Here is an 18,955-nt window from a genome sequence, read left to right as displayed (position 1 = left end):
TTTGTTTCTCAAAAAGCCCCAAATTCAAATCATGGCAAGGCCAACTCAGCCTTTCAAAATGTCACGCTTGATAAACTGGGTGATGTAAAATAAGAAATAACACCTCCTTTTTATAAAAAAAGAGATTGTGTTCTTTTAGTACAATCTAGAAAACTAGTTATCTGATCAGTATCTGAAGTCCTCTCATGGGTGAGTTTGTCCATTCCCTCCCCTCAGCTATCCCACAGTGGGTAATGTACGCCATGAAAAAATAGTGCGAAGTACATCAAGGGTTTTCGATTTGTCAAAAATGTAAAGCACTATTAGGGAAAAAAGATGTACATTTGAACGGTGGCAGTCCACAATAAACTGGATAGTTTCAAAGAAGTTTGTTATCTGCAAATAATTTTTTCGTTTTCAGCACTTCATACTGATAGCTTTTTCTTTAGCATGGGTGAATAGGACATCTTGGAAACATGAGGGCAGATGGTACAGTGCAGAGAAAAAAAGCATTGACACAGCAACACTGAGACCACCACACTTGTCTCATGCCTTCACAGCAGCTTGTGAGTGCCTGAAGTTGGTCAACAGGGTCTACTGAAAGTGTGCGGTGGAGTGAGTTCTGCAAAGGCTGCCTTAAGTTCTGAAGAAACTCGCTTTGGCTGTACTGCGTAGACCACACAAACTCTGGCTACCTGTGTTCTCCGTACTAATAGAACCGTAGAATGTTGAGCACGAGTGCTCTGGGCTTCTGCGGGCCAGTAGAAGCCTGCAGAACAACCTTCTAATGTTTTTCCTTCACAGTTGCTGCTGCTGTGAACAAATGCCTCTGGGGGCCTGAGGGGATTTAAGGCCCCTTGGGCTCAAAGAGGTCTTTGTTTTTAGTAATTAGAACATTCTGCCCTCTGGGGCGGAATATTTTAATAGCCTTTGAACCCTCCTAGTAGGATCTACCAGCCATTAAAGGCCCGCTCCATTGTTAACACTGGAGCGGGCCTTTAATGAAAGGTTGAGGCCGCCAAGTCGGCTCTAAGGCTAGATTACAGCACAGAGATCATCCCACAGGCAGGTCTGGGAACTAAAATCAGCCGTGACAAGCTGAAACCAGCTCAAAACTGTAGGATGACTAGAGGAGAATGGGATCCTGGTTGAGCCATGGCAGGCCCTCCCTACTAAAAAGGCAGCCCAAGCATCCTGCCTACCGGGGGAAAAAACAGTTGACTAATGGCCAACCGGGCCAGGCCCTAATCCTATCATTATCAATCAGATTTACAAAGGATGGCCACTGCAACAGAAAGGCACCGATCCCGAGATTTTCTGCTACATCACTGTACTAGGACAGCTTCCGCCATCAACCAGATGACGAAGGTCTGCTACTTGATGTCGAGGTCCACATGAATGAGGGGAGAAGGAGATACAGTGTGTAGGCCAAGGGGCGTAGCTTCAAGGGGGTGTTTGAAGTGTTACACCACCCTAATAAATGTATGGTGTGATAAATAGTGGGTTGCAGGTGCTTTCAGTCTTATGGTGCTGTGTGTCCGATGCCACCAGTAATCTTTACAGACTAAAAATGCACACACACACTACTCTTCCGTTTGGAAAGAGGATGAAAAAATGTTTTGGTTATTTCACACTTAGTACCCCTACCAATCTGCATTACTCTTCCTTTCTACTGCCCCTTAAGTCCCTCTTGTGGCACTGGCTTGCTGTATAATGTATTTTAACGTTATGGGGTATATTTATTAAGATTTTGTGCCGTGTTTGCATCACAAAAGGGACGCACATTGAAAATCTTTTCTTCCCCCAATTTAATTTCCAGCACAAAACTGGTTCGTGCTGGAAATTCGCTTGAAATGAATGCAAAGCAGCACATAGAGCCAATTACATTACTTAGCACCAAGCAGTCGTTTCGTGGGTGGTGCATGGGCGTTTCCATGCAATCACCCATGGTTTTTGACAACCCTATTTACTAAAAAAGTTTAGACAGTTTTGGGTAAAAAATAACACCAATTTCAAATAGGCACCTTCATGTATAAATGCTTTAATTTCTCCTTTCTTTTCCGACTTTGCATGTGCGCTGCACTATACAGCACACAAAGTGAGAAAAGTTTTAAAGTTAGTCTAAGCATTGTATTTTGTACTGTATCACTCCAGTACAAAGCCTAGGCTAGACTAATGCAGATATCCATCCTTGCATAAGGTGCAATGATGTGTGCATGGCGCTGGGCTACCGGAATGCGTGCCAGTGCCACGGAGAAGGGAGGAGAATGCCATGTCTCCAAATATGATGATTTCCCACTTTCATTACGCAGCGCAGCATTTTTGGCTTCTCTGCTGCGCACGAATTTGAAAAATAGACCCCTAGCATGACTGTTGGGAAATCTGAAGCTCATATTTCCCAGCCTTACTGACCAAGCTACGCCCATGTGTAGGCCAGCCGACAGCAAGAGCAGGACCTCCTTTTCATGTCAATGCCGCAGCACCAGCTTCCCTGGTCTAGTCACCATGGTGGCACACCAAGGCAGCATGTGTATGAGCCCCAGCTGGATGACTGCACTATCACAATCAAAAAAACACTGGTCAAAGAAAAGATGCATTCAGATGAGCTCAAAACTGCAACACGTGCAAATCATGTCGCAGAACAGCCCCAACTCTCCACTGGGTCCACCAGTATGACAGGCAGCAGCAAAGTCATCTGTACAGCACCACTAGCCTAACCCAGCGTATCAGCAGCTGGCACTTAGGTAATGTAACAGCTCTTAATCATATATTAACAGGTAAAAGTGCCTTTACTACATAGACCGAACTGCACCCATTTTCTTTGTTATTTTGCTCACTAGAGGAATTGTTTTCTGTATAATTAGTTACAATTTCTTTATGTATATAGTGTATGGAATGGGTGACCACATAAGTGTCAATTAAATAGGAGCAGCAAAAAAAAAACGTTTAAATCTCGGTCACTGTGTTTATATGTGCAGTGTTTTATGAACCCTTAAATATGTTTATTTTCCCAACATAAATTTGTGTTTCAAGAAGTATACACCCGTTTTGTTTTTTGTTTTTTTCATTTCATAGACTTTTATTCGGTTACCACTTATTATTGCAACCATAAAAAGTACAATAACATTAAAAATAAACGTTTGTAAAAACGTTTCACAGACAAGTCAATCATGTTATACACGAATAAAGAAAAAACATTTACTTGTAAAACGTTGGTTAAAATATAGATTACTCATAATTAGGTCGATGTTTGATACAAGATTTTAAAAAGTTAGCTGTATACTTCGCTATAAAACTTGACTCAAGAGATTGCAGGGACAAAAATGCTGGGCGACAGGATCTTAAACCCATCAATCGCAGTAAAGACAGGATCCAGACCTTCCTAGGAAAAGTATAATATTTACAAAAGAAAACAATATGTAATGTTGATTGAGGGGAAAGACCATCGCAGGGACAAGGAATGATTGTAGGAGACCAGTCTTGGGAATTTGGAAAGGTTACAAGCCGGAAAAAAGAATTAATACGAAACCTTGTCAAAAGGTACTTTTCATAATTGTTCAGATGGAAGGTCAAATAAGGTTAAATACCCAGATAGTTCTGAACAGCAACGATTTGAGTGTTTGCGGGTTTCACCAATTCCATCGAAGAGCTCTTAAGTGGCACAAGCACAGCTTTTTTAGTTCTTTCCTCGAGATGTCGCCCATACTGGGTGGATCCTGGAAAAAACTGCTACGGCCCATGTCCTGACAAAAGTTCCTTATATATACAAGCCAGGGTATTTTTTCCCAGTTATCAAGGGCTATACAATCCAAAATTAATGAGCGTGTTAAGTGGCACTCTTCTTTAATCCATATGCGGTGCCACAAGAGCATGGGTTGGCAGCGAATGGTGTCCGTGATGTAGTCCATACCCAATTCGGCTAACAAGGCATAGGTTGGGGCACTTTGTGGTAGGGCCAGCAAATACTTAACAAACCCATTCTCAACAGTTTGAAGTGGGTTTATTGGACCATAGCCCCAAACCCCTGCTCCGTACGTTGCCACGCTGTGACACTTTGCGTAATAAATAGTAAGAAGTTCAGGAGGAGCCGGTTTCCCCAGTTTCCTTGAAAAGGTGACCAGGGCTGCCGTTGCTCTCTGGAAGAGCAACTTTTTGCTTGCCACAGCCTGCCGCCAGCTCAATGAATCGTCCACCAAGATGCCCAAGTAAGGATAGACGTGGGTTCGTTCAAGCTTGATTTTTTCAACAAAGATAGATTTAGGGCTCTTAATTTTTGGGCCGAGGTGCATTACAAATGTCTTTTTTATATTGACCTTAAGGCCCAAGGATCCCATGTAGGAACAGTACTTGTTGAGCTGTACTTGCAGTTGGGTCAGCGTCCTAGCAAAGATGACGGAGTCGTCCGCGTATAGCAGCGTTGGTACGGGGCGATGTTTAATTTGTGGAAGGTCCTGGCTCCCTTCTAGCATAGCTGACTCCAGACCATTAGTATATAAATTAAACAGGAAGGGGGCCAGTACACAGCCCTGCCTAACCCCTTTGGTAATTGAGAAAGGGGGGGAAAGTTCTCCATTAATCCCGAACCTGACACTTGCCGTTGCATTCGAATAAAGTTCGCGCAAGAATGCAATGAGAGCGGGGTCAACCCCTATTTCCCAGAGCAAAGCCCAAAGTTTGGGGTGCAGGACACAGTCAAAAGCTGCGCTGAGGTCAACGTATACAAGAAATAGGTGACCCCTTTTGGCACCCACGTACTTCCCAATCAGAAGGGCGAGATTCAGGGCCTGCTCCACAGTCCCAAGACCCGCCTGGAACCCATATTGAAGGTCGGTCATGACGTTAGTTGCTGCCCACTCCTGAAGACGTTCCAGCAGCAGTCGCCCCGCTACCTTTTCAAAGGAGTCCAGGAGGGAGATGGGCCTGTAACAGACCGGATCATTCCGGTCGCCCTTCTTGAAAATGGGGAGAAGAATAGATGTGACCATGAGTCGATGAGACCTGTCGTTGTTACCGCAGCCAATACCTGGGTGAGAAGTGGGGACCAGAGCTCGATGTTATGAGTGAAAATGTCCACCGGCACCCCATCTGGGCCAGGGGCCTTGCCTGGTTTTGACGCTTTTAAGGCTCTGACCACCTCTCCATGCTCAAATCGGATGTTTATTGGAAAGATCTTTGGGTCCGATGAGGTGGCTGCAATAAAACCCCCTCTACGGGCTCGGTTTGGCATCCGCCAAAGATTCTCGAGAAATGGGCGACCCACTCTTCTGCTGTCACTACGACATCAAGATGTTGGACTGTCGATGGATCTGACAGGAATGGAGATTTTACAACTGGCCAAAAGAGGTCACTATCTTTTCTTCGGCAGCTGTCATGTAGTTGTGACCACAAGTTCGCCTTTATTTCTTTACTGCGTTCTGCCCTTGCGGCCTTATAGAGCTTTCTTAGTTTAATTATCTCAGGGATGTTCCTCGGAATGTTCCGGAGAGCTGCCTTGAGGTTAGAGAGAGCTTTCCGACACCCGGAGTTAAACCAACCCTCGGCCGATGGTTTGCGTACGAGATAATTCCTCATTTATTATTCCCAGAATCCTGCCAAAGCTGTCCAAGACTGTTTGAGGCGAGGAATCAGGATTTAAACAGTCGTTTACACAGAGGCTGGCTTTTTTGAGAACTTTCTCCATTACTACATCAGGATCTATTTTTGCCCACTTTACTGAAAAGCCGTTCACTTTATCCATTTTTAGCGATTGTTGTGTTAACAGGCTTGTAACATTTGTATGTAGTGAAACAGATTTTGGTTGTATTGAAATGCTATTAGGGAAGTGGTCACTACTGATATCGGATCCTGTGCAAAATTTTGCTATTTGGCCCTTCATACTCTGTGAGCAAAGAATAAAATCAATTGTACTTGACAGACCCCTACCATGAAATGTCGGAGAGAAGTCAACTTGTGGGTATACCAACTCGTTTGCGAAGTCCATCTCCAATGAGAAGAGGCTCTCGTTCAGGCAATTCCCATTAATAGTGTGTGCAAAATGGGCCAGGGGGCTATCGGTCTCATCTAACAATCCACAGTTCCCATTTCTGTGATTGGAGCATAGTGAAATATTGAAATCGCCCCCCCAAATAACGTATACAGGGAGAGACGATGGCTTATTCAACTGTAATGTTAAAAAAGTGGTAATTTCATTTAGTATCTTCACACACTCAAGTGGTTGAAGATTATTATATAAATTTACCAAGAGGTAAGTAAAACTGTTATTCAGGTGGATTTTTAAAATTTGGTAGCAAACCTCTTCTTTTAAGCTAGTTGTTATTGTAGAGGAAAGGTTGTTTATTACATAAACTGCTAGACCACCCTTGGGTCTTCCGAACAAGCCCTGCTTTGCTGGAATGAAAAAAGTTTTAAAGCCCACCAGATGAACAGGGACAGTTAACCAAGTCTCCTGAAGGCATACTAAGTGGTTCTCGTTGATTGTGTCTGCCCATGATTGTAAATTAATCTTGGAACGAAGACCAGCAATGTTCCAGAATAAAACAGATAAGGTCGTCCCCTTAGATGGGGAGGAGTTACATTTTTGGCCGTACGGGATAGCTGTGCTAACATTTTCAGTTGTGGTCATTGGCAAGGAGCTATTCCAAGTCACAATCGGGGAAGGTAATTTAAGACCCTCGGTCAGTGGAGACGACAAGTCAGGAGGATTTACAGGTTCCTCCAGATCACGTCCTGTGAGGCCATGGGGAGGAGTGAGGGATTGGGCACAGGTGGTGAGTAGTGCGGACAGGACTTTAGTATTATCGGAATGAATCACTAAAGCTCTCTCTGGCATCTGTAGAAGCCCAGGGGCCCTCTGGAACTGATTGCCGCGGTGTGGAATGGCTAACGGTCAATCGACCATTTCCAGGCAGTCGTATCTATTTCTAATGGGAATACCTTGCCATCCCACCAAAGAAGCCTGTTCCCTACTAGGATTCCAGGGCCGAGGTTCCCACTCCCTACTACTATTCCTCTGAGTAAACCAGGGACCCACATAGTTCCAGGGACACTCTGATGGCTGGTCCCAATTTGGAACCATTGGATACTGATTGCTATGTATTGGGGGGTAAAAGAAGGAGAGACTATGTGCGTCAATCCCCCCTTTCTTGGCCAAAGCTGGCCATGAGCAAATGTAGTCAACAGTGGCTGGATCATCGCAATTTACTATGATACAGTCTCCCTGTATACTTTTAAGTTCGGTCCCTATCCACGGAACTCTACGTACGGTAGAGATTCTGCTAGTATGTGGAGGTTGTATTGGCCTATTTACATTAAGCCACTGTAGGACCTTATTCTGGAGAGACCAAGACGGTTTCTTTGTGGTTACCGGGAGCTCCGGGACCCCCGTGAGGATGACAGTATAGGGAGATGCTTCTGGGGGAAGATGGATCGGGCGTCTGGGCCTAATCCCCCTTTTCCCTTCGCCCAGTACGTTTGATGAAGAATGCCGAGACATTAAAGATGGAATAGGTCTCTGATTTAATAACTGAGCGGGACCCTTATCAGAAATGGGCTGAGACGAAATGGGCTGAAACGAAATGGGCTGCGATGGAACTGGCCGAGTAGGAATGGTACTCGGGGTCTTATCATGGGCCCACTTCCAGGGATGGAGAGGGAGGGGGTTTGTGGCCCTTTAGGCTTTGTTAGATTGGTTTGGGCTTTTGTCGCCTTGGACGACTTAGGTTCGCAATCCTTTTGACCCCCTTGAGCACCTATACTGAGAGGAATGTCTTTACCCATCCTTGAATTCGGTTGACCCTCACTGTGCTGATTAGATGGTTTCAGGACAAGTTTCGCAAGTTGTTTTTCGATAATCATACTGCGTTCTAAGGGTTGAAGATGATGTTTTAAAATGTCCTTGAAACTTGCCAAAAGCTGGTTGTTTGTACTACACAAGCTACAAATCTCCCCCACAGTGCCCGTGGTCGTTGGATTAACAGATGGATCTAATAAATTGATAAATTGAGTATTAGAGTCGTTTGAAAAGTCCTGCAGTGGCTGGACATTTGGCCTCTTTTTATTAGTTGTAGCAACTTGGGTTTTTTAAAATTACCTTTTTTCTTATCTTTATCTTTACCCTGCTTAGGGACATAACCCTCCTTCGCCCCCATATGCTGATTCTCAGGACCTGGATCTTGAGTTTGGAGTAACTGAAGGTCTGGAGTTATTTCAAGATTACCTATAGAATCAGAGTCTGAGGAGAGATGTGTGACTGATAAATCAACTGATTTCGGGATGGAATGGATCTCCACTAGGACACTTGGCTGTAATAACGGAATATTTGAGGCCGATTGTAGCGGGGATAGCGCTGAGGCTAGGGGACCCATTGATTACCTTCTGGCAATTGCAAGGTCTTGCGACACCCTTCGCTCAAGCAGAGAAATACTCTGATCAATGGCTTCATTTGTTCTTGAGATAAATTGATCAATAGGGCTGGTGATCAGGGCGTTGGTCAAGGCCGTCTTACTTCTGCTCCCCCGTGTTATGGTAAATAAACCTGGAACTGTACACGGTAGGTTGTGATGGAACTACTAGCTAGGACAGGTAAGAACGAATAGGTGTACCTGATGATCAAAGAGTATTTTACCAGGCACGATAGCCAAGGGGGGTGGCCCAGCCCTGCCTATATCAGTCTAGAACGGGCTAAAACGGGCCCGCCCTTGGCCCGGGCTTTGCCCGGCGTCCCGCGAGGCGGGGCTGGTGTTGCTTATGAGCGCCTCCTGGCGCTGTCCGGGTGACGCGGCGGACCTCAAGGGCTGATGGACTGTGTAGTCCGCCCCTCGCCACGCTCCTCTCAGCGGCCCCGCTCTGATGTTTGTGGAAGCGGCGGGAGACGGCAGAAGGTCCGCAGCTACAGGCAGTGGAGAGAACAGTCAGATTTGCGCTCTAGCAGGACGTGCACAGGTACGGAAAGAATCCCCCGCTCAGTGGGGCTGGTGTTGCTTATGAGCGCCTCCTGGCGCTGTCCGGGTGACGCGGCGGACCTCAAGGGCTGATGGACTGTGTAGTCCGCCCCTCGCCACGCTCCTCTCAGCGGCCCCGCTCTGATGTTTGTGGAAGCGGCGGGGCGGCGGGAGACGGCGGATGGTCCGCAGCTACAGGCAGTGGAGAGAACAGTCAGATTTGCGCTCTAGCAGGACGTGCACAGGTACGGAAAGAATCTTTTTGTTCCTTTGCAGTCTTTCATAGATCTGTTCATGTTAAAATATGGAATTCATTTTTTTAAATTACTCAATGTAAGCTACTGCTCCGAGCTTATTGCAGATGAATTCATAACACATGAGAATGAGTAGAAGAAATAATCCCTTGTAGACACTTTAACCTGTTGATATACTATTTGCCCAAGCCTCCAAGGGTCTATTTAATCATATATAGCACAGTGAAGAGTGAAAGTAAGGCTAGATCTGTGGTAGAGGATTCCTGCAATGCAAGCTTAATCCAGATGTGCCATCTATGTCCTGTTAGATACCTAGGTGGTGACAAATTTCCCCTACAGCACATGCTAGGCACTAGATGGCTCCAAAAGCAAGTGCTTCCAGTTTACGCTAGGATTGCTTCTCGGCAGCTGAAAAGGATAAGCTTTGGATCAGTTCTACATGATTATCATGGTATAAACATGTAGATGTGGTTGCCCACAATTTTAGGTGCCCAATTTGGTCCAGATCCCCCAGTGCTGCATTTCAGCATCAGAGGACTACTTCAGTGCAATCTTTCCATTCCCCTTGTACTGCCTTTTCAGCGCTTCCTGTGGAAATGCCTTCTCAGCAGTAAAGCGATTCAGCGGTGAAAGTCGTCCAGCATGGGTTTCTCTGGGCTTCAGGTCAGATAATACCAGCTTCCCCTGAAAGTGCTCGCTCAGCTGTGGAAAGTTCCAGCAGTGTGACTGTCATCCACAGTCACCTCAGTACTTTAGGAGGCCAGATAGTGTCACATACCAGGCGCAGGGCCTTCTCAGCAGCAGAGAACTCCAGCACAGTGTTATCATTTCTAGTGTACTGCACCAGGTCTATCTTCCTAGGGAGCATCTACTACCACCAGGTGGGCCTAGTTAATGCTAGAAGACCTACTTTCAACGTTCTATATTTTGCACATCTTTTTGCTCTTTTCATTATTTTACTTCAAAACTCCAATTTCTCAAGTGTCTAGGGATAAGCAGGGTGCAGAACAAAAAACACCTGCAGCTTCGGTTGGGCAAGTACTAAGGTTTGAGGGCTGCCTCACAGAATGTTAGTGTCCTGTACGGGCACCTCAAAGCTAAAGACATCACCCCCTGCCTTCCCCATGACACTTTACACCGATAAAAGGCTCCAAACTCTGCCATCCCTTCAACTGGTAGAAGAGACGCGAGGTGCACTCTGGGATTGGCCGCTAGACACCCAGGTAAACAGTGTGAAATTTAAAGTAATCTGCAATTATATCACCTGCTTGAGGTGGTCTTCATCACTTATTTTGTCACCTGCATAAGGCGGTCAGCGTTGTTAATCACTAGAAATGAGTAGCATGAATTCTTAATTTAGGATGGATTTGACGCAAGGTGTAAATGCAGATGCATTTATTTCATGGCGACAGCAAGCACAAGGACCATACGTTGGCTCAGCATTAATGGATGTGATCAACTGCACAAAAAACTCACTGTTAGACTTGGCATCTTTTGGCGTCTTTCGCCCGAGTTTTTGCTTTTTGCCCTCCCAGTTTTGACTCTGTTTTTGCTGATATAACGTTTCTGCACGCTTTTGGCACTGCTGGTCAGTGGTAAAGCACTGGTGCTCCTGTGGTAAATTGTGTTATGATTGGATGTGTGATTTGTCAGTGCCCAGTAAAGGGCACTGCGGGTGCCGGGGCTTGTGAGTCAACTGCTACTGGAGGGCCTGCAGCACGGATTGTGTCACCCACGTACGTAGCCCGAAGAAGGTATAAGTGAATGAAGTTTGGTATGCCTGAACTCAGCGTCTAAAGACACAGCCTTTAGCGAGAGTGCCCTTTTCATTCTGAGTTCATAGAAGCCACTTTTAGAAAGTGGGTATTTTGCTCTGTCAGCCCGTGTGCCTCTGCTGGAATGTGGATTGCCTGTCTGGTTTTTGGACAACAGATGGGTAAGGAAGCAGGTTGGCTCCCGATAGTCTAGGTAGGTCAGGAAAGGGATAAATAGACCTGGGTTACGATGGGTAAGAGGGAAGAGATTTCCTTGCACCTCACAGGGCCTGGTCTACCTCTGACAAAGCTGTCTCCACCTCCTGACAGGAATTCACGCCAGAGAAGGCCCAACTGGTTCTAGCCGGACACAGACACCCTCTGCCTGGAAGATCAAAGGATTTTTGTGTACAAATACTGGATCCCAGACCCCTGAACTTTAGAACTCATCTTGATCAAGAAGACTGCACAGAAGAGCTGGAAAAGCTGCTAAAAGGAATGATCGCTTTGCTGCGTGCTTTGCTGGGTTGACCTGCAGTGGCTACTTCTGTCTTGGGCAGTGAAAAGCCTTGAATGGACTTTCTGCAAACAAATTGGTGAGACTCTCCAAGGGCTTGAGGTTCTGTTCATCAAGTCTCAGGAACAGCAAAGACTTCAGGTTCTTCGACCCGCAGCACTGGGGACTGTGTTTTGTGCTGCAACTCGAAGAACGCCACTCAACAGCTACGACGACCCTGCCGAACCAGTGTCCTGAAGGCACTGCAGAGGAACCGCCGCAACGCGACCCTGGTTTCGCATGCTGACGCCAACACCGGGCTGCTGCTCGCACACCGACTTGTGGGCACTGCACTGCCTTGCTTCAAGCCAAAGCTTTGGCACCGCCGCCACACAACCCTGGTCTCACCGACGACACCTGCTGATGCCATCACCAAACCGCTGCTCGCACTGCAACCTGTGGGCCAGCACTCTGCACTGCCTCGCTACCCAACGACGATTTGGCCTTCCTGACGCCTCCACTTCCCGCCAAAATCGACACTGCTGCTTGCACTGTGGTTCGGGGGCACCGCTCGTAACTTTACACAATGCACCGCCCTCATCTCACCCCACAGCCTTGGCCTACCGACGCCGGCATCATCGACTCTAGTTCGTCAGCAGACGACAGCACTTCAAGCAATGACCACCCCACTGCTTGCACCGTGACCGGCACCGCCTCCATCTCGCACTGCGCCCCCACACCGGTCGTACTACCCTAAAACCAGCCCTGGTGTTATGTATGAGGAAAAAAACTGCCGAATCGTGTTTCAATTGCTGCTGAATTAATTTACAGCCCCAGAGGAAGATTTAAAAGTACGTTTTGCTGCTTGTTTTCCACGATAATCTCACCGTAAAAGCACAAGCACACTAAACCCAATCCCCACATGCCTGAAATCCACAAATAATCTCCCGCACCACCCCCGGTTTTGCAGAGCGCGAACTATTTCCCCTGATGTCTGATATTCGCTTCTGTTGGTACCGCCGAGTCTGACGTCATCTCGACCTAACCAGATTAAACTGGCCTTGGACCTCGCAGGAGCTGCGGGGTCTGAAGTTTAGAATCTAATCACAGCCCTTATTGGAAGGGGTGTTGGCATTTTAAGAGTCGCTCTGGCAGTTCATTTAGTCACTAGATGTTTTTATAATTTGGCAGCCAGCCTGGCGCCTTAAAAAGAAAATTAAAAAAAAAAAAAAAAAAAAAAAGCGCAGCAGCAAGTACCTGTAAAGTCTTGTTTTCTATTTCAGTCTGAGGACTTAAAAGTACTAGCGTGCCACCGAGCAGGTGCATCGTGTTTGTTTATACTCCTTTATGCAGCGGGGTTTTCTTTAAAGTATTTTTTTTGTTTACAGCTCCAAGCGGGTGCTCACCTGAGAACAGAAAGTTCACTGCATGCGTCTATTCTGAAGTGAAAACTCTTGACGAATGAGGAAGGGGGGGGGATGCAGCATCTTTCCTTTTAAAACGTGGGGGGCAGTGCATAATTGAAAAGAATGGATGGCATATCAACAAAAAAGAAAACAAAAATGCACTCACAGACTGGGTCATCCAACTTCAGTGGCCTCCCCAGGCGGATGCTGGCAGGAACCGCCCGATCAATCAACTCATCGATACTCTGAAGAGAAAAGAAGGAAAATGGGGGTGGGTTTGGGGTTAAGAATGCAATGCGATGTTTAACTGGTATGAATGGACGCTGGTTCATGGTGTGACAGTGGACGTTGCATATATGTAGATAGCACCACTTACCAAGTTTCCCGTCCAGGGTTTTCATTTAATTAAGTCCAACGTGGGAATCCGAGCCACTTTACTTGTGAATTATTGTGCCAAATTACAATGGGCTGTTGAAAGCCAATAAATAGTGTTTTTTAACTATATATATATATATATATATATATATATATATATATATATATATATACACTGGCGATGCAGGGATGGGTGAATTGTGTAGGGGAGGGGGATATCCAAGTATATCACCGTCATTTTTTTTTTTACGTGAATGGCATGTTGTGTGGATGTCGCGTGCAAAATCCAGTGTTTACTCTATTAGGGTAGAAACGAGTCCCTCTGCTGGACACAACATGCAATTGTTCTGAAGCAACTTATGTTGGGTGCATACAACCCAAATAAGATCATCTTTCTGTAATGCGACGCTCCTGTCTGGTTGGTCTGGCAGTTTGCCGTGTGGCCGCAGCTCACAGCGGTGATGTTGGATGAATATAGCTCACCTGCTTTCAGGTCATGATGACGCCCTCTCTGTAGGCTTCTCGGCGGGCAGTTGAGGGTGTCCACAGACTAAACTTTGTCCTTATAATTGTTGGTGTGTTTTTGTGGACCTCCGTAGGGGTTCCAAAACAAAATAAATTTAAAATTGGTGTCCACAGACTCGGTTAGGTATGCAATACTGGGGGCTCAAGTTGCCCCTCATAGGGCCCATATACCCGTCATTCGCATTCACGAGTGATTTCTCCAGTTGAATACCTGTCCAGGATGCGGGTACCAGTGGGCTAACCTAAAATAACGCCCCCGCAGAATGCGATAAGACCCCCCCCCCCCCCAGTCTGGCATCTCTCAGATTTTCGTCGGACTTGGGCTGAATGGGTGCCCATTTTGAAGGGTTGAACACCCCCATAAGGACGCCCCCGCGCCGTTCGATCGCCCCTGGCGGGTACAGTGAATTAGCTTTTTTTAATGTGGGGTAAACAATGATGCCCCTTTTAAGGGGCGAGGAGACCCCATAATGACGCCTCCGCACCCCAGGGGCGTTCGATCGCCCCTGGCGAGTACAGTGAACTAGCATTTGTTTTAATGTAGGGTAAACAATGATGCCCCTTTTAAGGGGCGAGGAGAGCCACACAGTAGAGCAACAAGTGCCTCTGGGGACACCCGTGCTGACTGGGCGCGCCCCCACCCTCCCTCCCACCTGCGAGCCCCCTCACACTCACCCCGAGCCCCAAGGTGCGCAGCATCTCCCGCTTCTCTTTGTCCCTGGGTCCGATGTGCCTCTCTGAGAAGTCATCGTGGCGAGGGACGAGGCGCTCGATGTGCCGGGGGGCGCACACCGGCTCCTGCACGCTGCCAGGCGTGGGGCAGGAGCCGCCTGCCGCCCGCCAGAGAGCGGGAGCGGCGGCAGAAGAGCCCCCAGGCTGAAGCACAGCTCTGCATGCTGCTGGCGGAGGATGCCGGGCGGGCGCGCGAGACGTCAGTCAGTCGAGCAACTGCTGAAAGTTTGGCTCGCGCTCTCACTTCACCTGCAGCTCCCCCTGGTGATCGCGCCCCCTGCGCGGCCACGCCTTATACGCTGCTCAGCCAATGGGGGCCGGCGCGCCGGACAAGCCCCCCTGACGCCCAGGACCAGCAATGTGCACAAGGAACTAACACCCACGAGGCACGCAGCCTGTTCCCAGAAGAACCGCCCGGAGGGCACAGTCACGCTATTTCAACAACGCCCAGTGTCTTTTCCCACTTTGGAGTCTTTTGTAACAAGCATTTGAAATGCAATCGATCTCACATTTATGAGAGTTTGAGCTACTGACTTTGCGAATTTCACCCAGGTGTTTTTGTTTGGAGAGTATGTATCTGGAGTGGAATTATGTGGTTTGAATTGCAATTGTTACATGTGGAATTGTGTCTGGTGGACTTGTGTGGTGTGTAGTGGCATTATATTGCATGGTGAATAGATTTATTTATTTATTTATTTATTTATGCATTTTTATATAGCGCGGACTTTACCCGAAGGTGTCAGAGCGCTTCACAATAGGAACAGAACTGATACATGAGAACATTGCAAGTGAGCAAATTACAGAATCAAACGTTACATTACATGAGGCAAAAGTGACAATCGTGAGCCAACAAAATACAAGAGGTAGCAAACGGTGGATTACAGGAGAAAAAAAGTGACATGTGTCCTGCACACATGTCACTTTTTTTCTCCTGTAATCCACAGTCACGCAGGTTACAAAAGCGTCAATAAATGGAGGACACTCAAACACAAAAACAAACATTACGTAGGCAATGGTGGCACTTGTGCAAGAATCGAAAGCAAACAAAATGTAAGAGGTCGCAAACGGTGTGATACAAGAGAAAAGTGACGTGTGCATGTTATAAACGAGTGCCAAACATAGGCAGAAGGATAATACTGCAATAAATGGCAGACTCTCAAACCACAAGAACACAATGGGAAGGCACTTCCATAGTCATGTAAAGAAGAATTTTCTATAAGGGAAGGTCTTCCTTCAGGTAAAAGAGAGGGCGTGAATTAAATTTGGAAGTGTCTTTGAAGGAGGAGAACTTTGAGGTCAGTTTTGAAGGCCTGGGAGGAGGTGGTGGTCCGGAGCTAGGGCGGAAGTGAGTTCCAGATTCTCACTGCGCTGCCTGAAAAGGATTGGGCCATCGATCTTTCCTTCTTGAAAGTGGGCGGTTCAAGCGGTAGATTTTCCGCATTTCGTGATGGTCTAGAGCCTCCAGAGAGTTTCAGTTTATTCTCCAGGTAGCGAGGAGAGGAGGAGTGCAAGGCTTTGTGGGTAATGCAGGCAGTCTTGTAGATAGATCTTGCCTCGATGGGAAGCCAGCGGAGGGTGGATAACATGGGTGTGATGTGGTCGCTTCTTTTGGCCCCATAAATAAAACGAGCTGCTGAATGGAGAACAGACTTGAGGGGGGACAGGTGGGATTTGGGGAGGTCAGTAAGAAGAGAATTGCAGTAGTCCAGTCTGGAGAGGACCAGCGATTGGACCAGAGTTTTAAGGTCATGCTCCGGGAAGAAGCAACGAATCCCCCAAAGAAGGCGCAGTTGGTATCGAGCAGACTTTGCAATTGAATTAATGTGGGAGAGTAGATTGAGTTTTGTGTCGAGGATGACACCAAGGGATTTTGCGCTGTCGACAATGATGGGTTTATTGTTTAGTAGATTCATCTGGTCCATCCATGATTGAACCGGGGGAGGAGAAAGTGAGGAGGAGAGGAGGAGGAATTCAGTTTTGGAGGGATTCAGAATCAGTTGATGTGTAGACATCCAGTTTTGAATGGAGTCCAAAGTAGAGCTTAGGACGGAGAGGTCATGAGTGGAGGCTTCCTTGAGGTAGATTTGAGTGTCGTCTGCGTAGAGATGATAATGTACCCCAGATTTACTTAGGAGATTTCCCAGTGGTTCCAAATAGAGATTGAACAATGTGGGTGCAAGTATAGAGCCTTGAGGAACACCTTGACCCACCCCCAAAGGAGATGAAAGACTGTCCGCTATTTTGATCATTTGGGATCTATCAGAGAGGAAGGAAGCAAACCATTTGAGCACAGTGCCCTCCATGCCCATTCTCTGTTGAAGAGTGTTGAGGAGGGTGTTGTGATTGACAGTGTCAAAGGCTGCAGAAAGGTCAAGGAGAATTAGAAGACAAGACCCCCCCGAATCGAGTATCCGCAGCGCGTCATCAATCACTTGTAGCAGGGCTGTTTCAGTGCTGCAGTTTTGGACAAAGCCGGACTGAAAATTGTCAAGAAGATCATTGTCCTTGATATGATGAGAGAGTTGTTTCGCAACACAACTTTCTGTGATCTTCGCAAGAAAGGGTAGGTTGGTGATGGGGCGGAAGTTGTTGAGGTCATTCGCATCCGCAGTGGGTTTTTTAAGCAGAGGGGTGACCTGCCCAGTTTTGAAGGGAACAGGAAGGGGGCCTTGACAGAGGGAGAGGTTGACCAGAGTGATCCAATAGGGAAGAGAATGGGTATAGAAGTCAATGGCAATGGCACTAGGGTTGGGGTCACGAGAATGGTTGAAGGGCTTTGTTTCGAGGATGCACTTGAGGAGGACATCTTCAGAAATGGGGTCAAAGTTCTGCCAAATGGCTAGTGATTTGCGCTCCTCTGGAGGGGCAGGATGAGCGACCTGATCCACAAGTGATTTCACTTTTTTGTCAAAGAATACAGCGAAATCAGCAGCTTTCTTTGTAGAATCCTCCAACTTGGCGCTTGGGGGAGAGCAGTTAATATTCTTGATGAGATCGAATAGTTTTTTGGGTCTATTTTTGGCTGAGTCAAGGAGGGTTCTGAAGTGTGATGCTTTCCCAAGGAAGATGTGTTAGTGGTACTTGGATCTTGCTGAACGAAGCGTGGCCAAATTATTGGCGGAAGGTGCTTGCCTCCATTTTTTCTCCAGGAGTCGTAGGTGCTTCCTTTCTTCATAGAGGGATTTGTTGAACCAAGGTGCTGAGGGAATGGGCCTTTTCTTTTTGCTTTGGAGAGGAGCGACAATATTGATTTCTACTGCAAGGACTGAGAGGCATTGGGAGGTGAGATCGTCAACATCTAGGTTCTGGTCTAGCCTTGGAAGTGGCAGCAAAGCTGATTCACAGAGGGAAACGTTGTCAATGTTTTTAGTGTCACGGAACCAGGAGGTACCCCTCTTAGGTTGGCCAAGAGTTATAGAGTGGCGAAGTAGTGCGATTCCTCTTTAATTGTATGGATGGCCAGCCGACACGTGTTTCGTCGTCAAGCGGTAACAATGCTTGTACGACTCATCAGGGCTGTAGCGTGAAGGATTAGGACCATAGGTCGCTAAGCCGGTGATACTTCCGACCCGGCCCCTGCTCGAGACCAGGTAGACGCTCGTCGGTGGTTATGGCTCCAAATTCAAGGGTCATGTAGTATGGGCGATGCTTTGTGTTGAAAAAACAGTGCTCCAGGCTATTCAGGTATGTGAATGCCACAAGTGAAGTACAACAAAGCCTGCGAGGAGGTACTCATCTCGCAGGTCGCGCTATCAGCTTTGTGCTCAAACTTCTGAGAACACACATCCATGTGTGATCAAAAGAACCTTAACGATCAATTCGGATCGTCCCATTGAGTCACTCCAGCACCCCAGAAGCAGAGGCTTTGTTGTACTTCACTTGTGGCATTCACATACCTGAATAGCCTGGAGCACTGTTTTTTCAACACAAAGCATCGCCCATACTACATGACCCTTGAATTTGGAGCCATAACCACCGACGAGCGTCTACCTGGTCTCGAGCAGGGGCCGGGTCGGAAGTATCACCGGCTTAGCGACCTATGGTCCTAATCCTTCACGCTACAGCCCTGATGAGTCGTACAAGCATTGTTACCGCTTGACGACGAAACACGTGTCGGCTGGCCATCCATACAATTAAAGAGGAATCGCACTACTTCGCTTCCCCTCTTCTGTTCTGAACCTTGTCATTTGTACTAATTTATGCCCATTGAGACATCTCTTTCTGTACTGTATATTGGTGTGCATTTGGTATTTGTTTTTGTATTTGTCAAGCGTGTGCCCTGCACACCCTAAAGAGGGGTTTAGGGCCTTTTCCCCTCACCTTTTTGCACCCTGACCTAACCTTTTGTCTACACTAGCGTGTGCTGTGCGCCCAGTATCTCCCTGAACTTCTAAAAAACCCGAGTTCTCCATAGCCTTTAAGAGTTATAGAGTGTGCTAGGTGAAGAGAGAATGGAATGAGGAGGTGGTCAGACCAGTCTACGTGAATAGGGGTA

The 18,955-nt window shown here is 47.1% G+C and overlaps 1 protein-coding gene across 1 annotated transcript in view; it reads right to left on the bottom strand.

Annotated features, from left to right (window-relative positions):
- Positions 1 to 14,696, bottom strand: part of GLDC (glycine decarboxylase) — a 329,331-nt gene extending 314,635 nt beyond the window's left edge. The window contains 3 exon segments of the mRNA XM_078675866.1: positions 12,995 to 13,073; positions 14,404 to 14,551; positions 14,553 to 14,696. Coding sequence (XP_078531992.1) covers positions 12,995 to 13,073; positions 14,404 to 14,551; positions 14,553 to 14,623 — 298 coding nt within the window. The 5' untranslated portion in view covers positions 14,624 to 14,696.
- Positions 14,697 to 18,955: the final 4,259 nt, after the last annotated feature.

This window comes from Lissotriton helveticus, chromosome 2_1 (genome assembly GCF_964261635.1).
Source record: "Lissotriton helveticus chromosome 2_1, aLisHel1.1, whole genome shotgun sequence".
NCBI lineage: Eukaryota > Metazoa > Chordata > Amphibia > Caudata > Salamandridae > Lissotriton > Lissotriton helveticus.
This window is presented reverse-complemented; position numbering and strand designations above follow the sequence as displayed.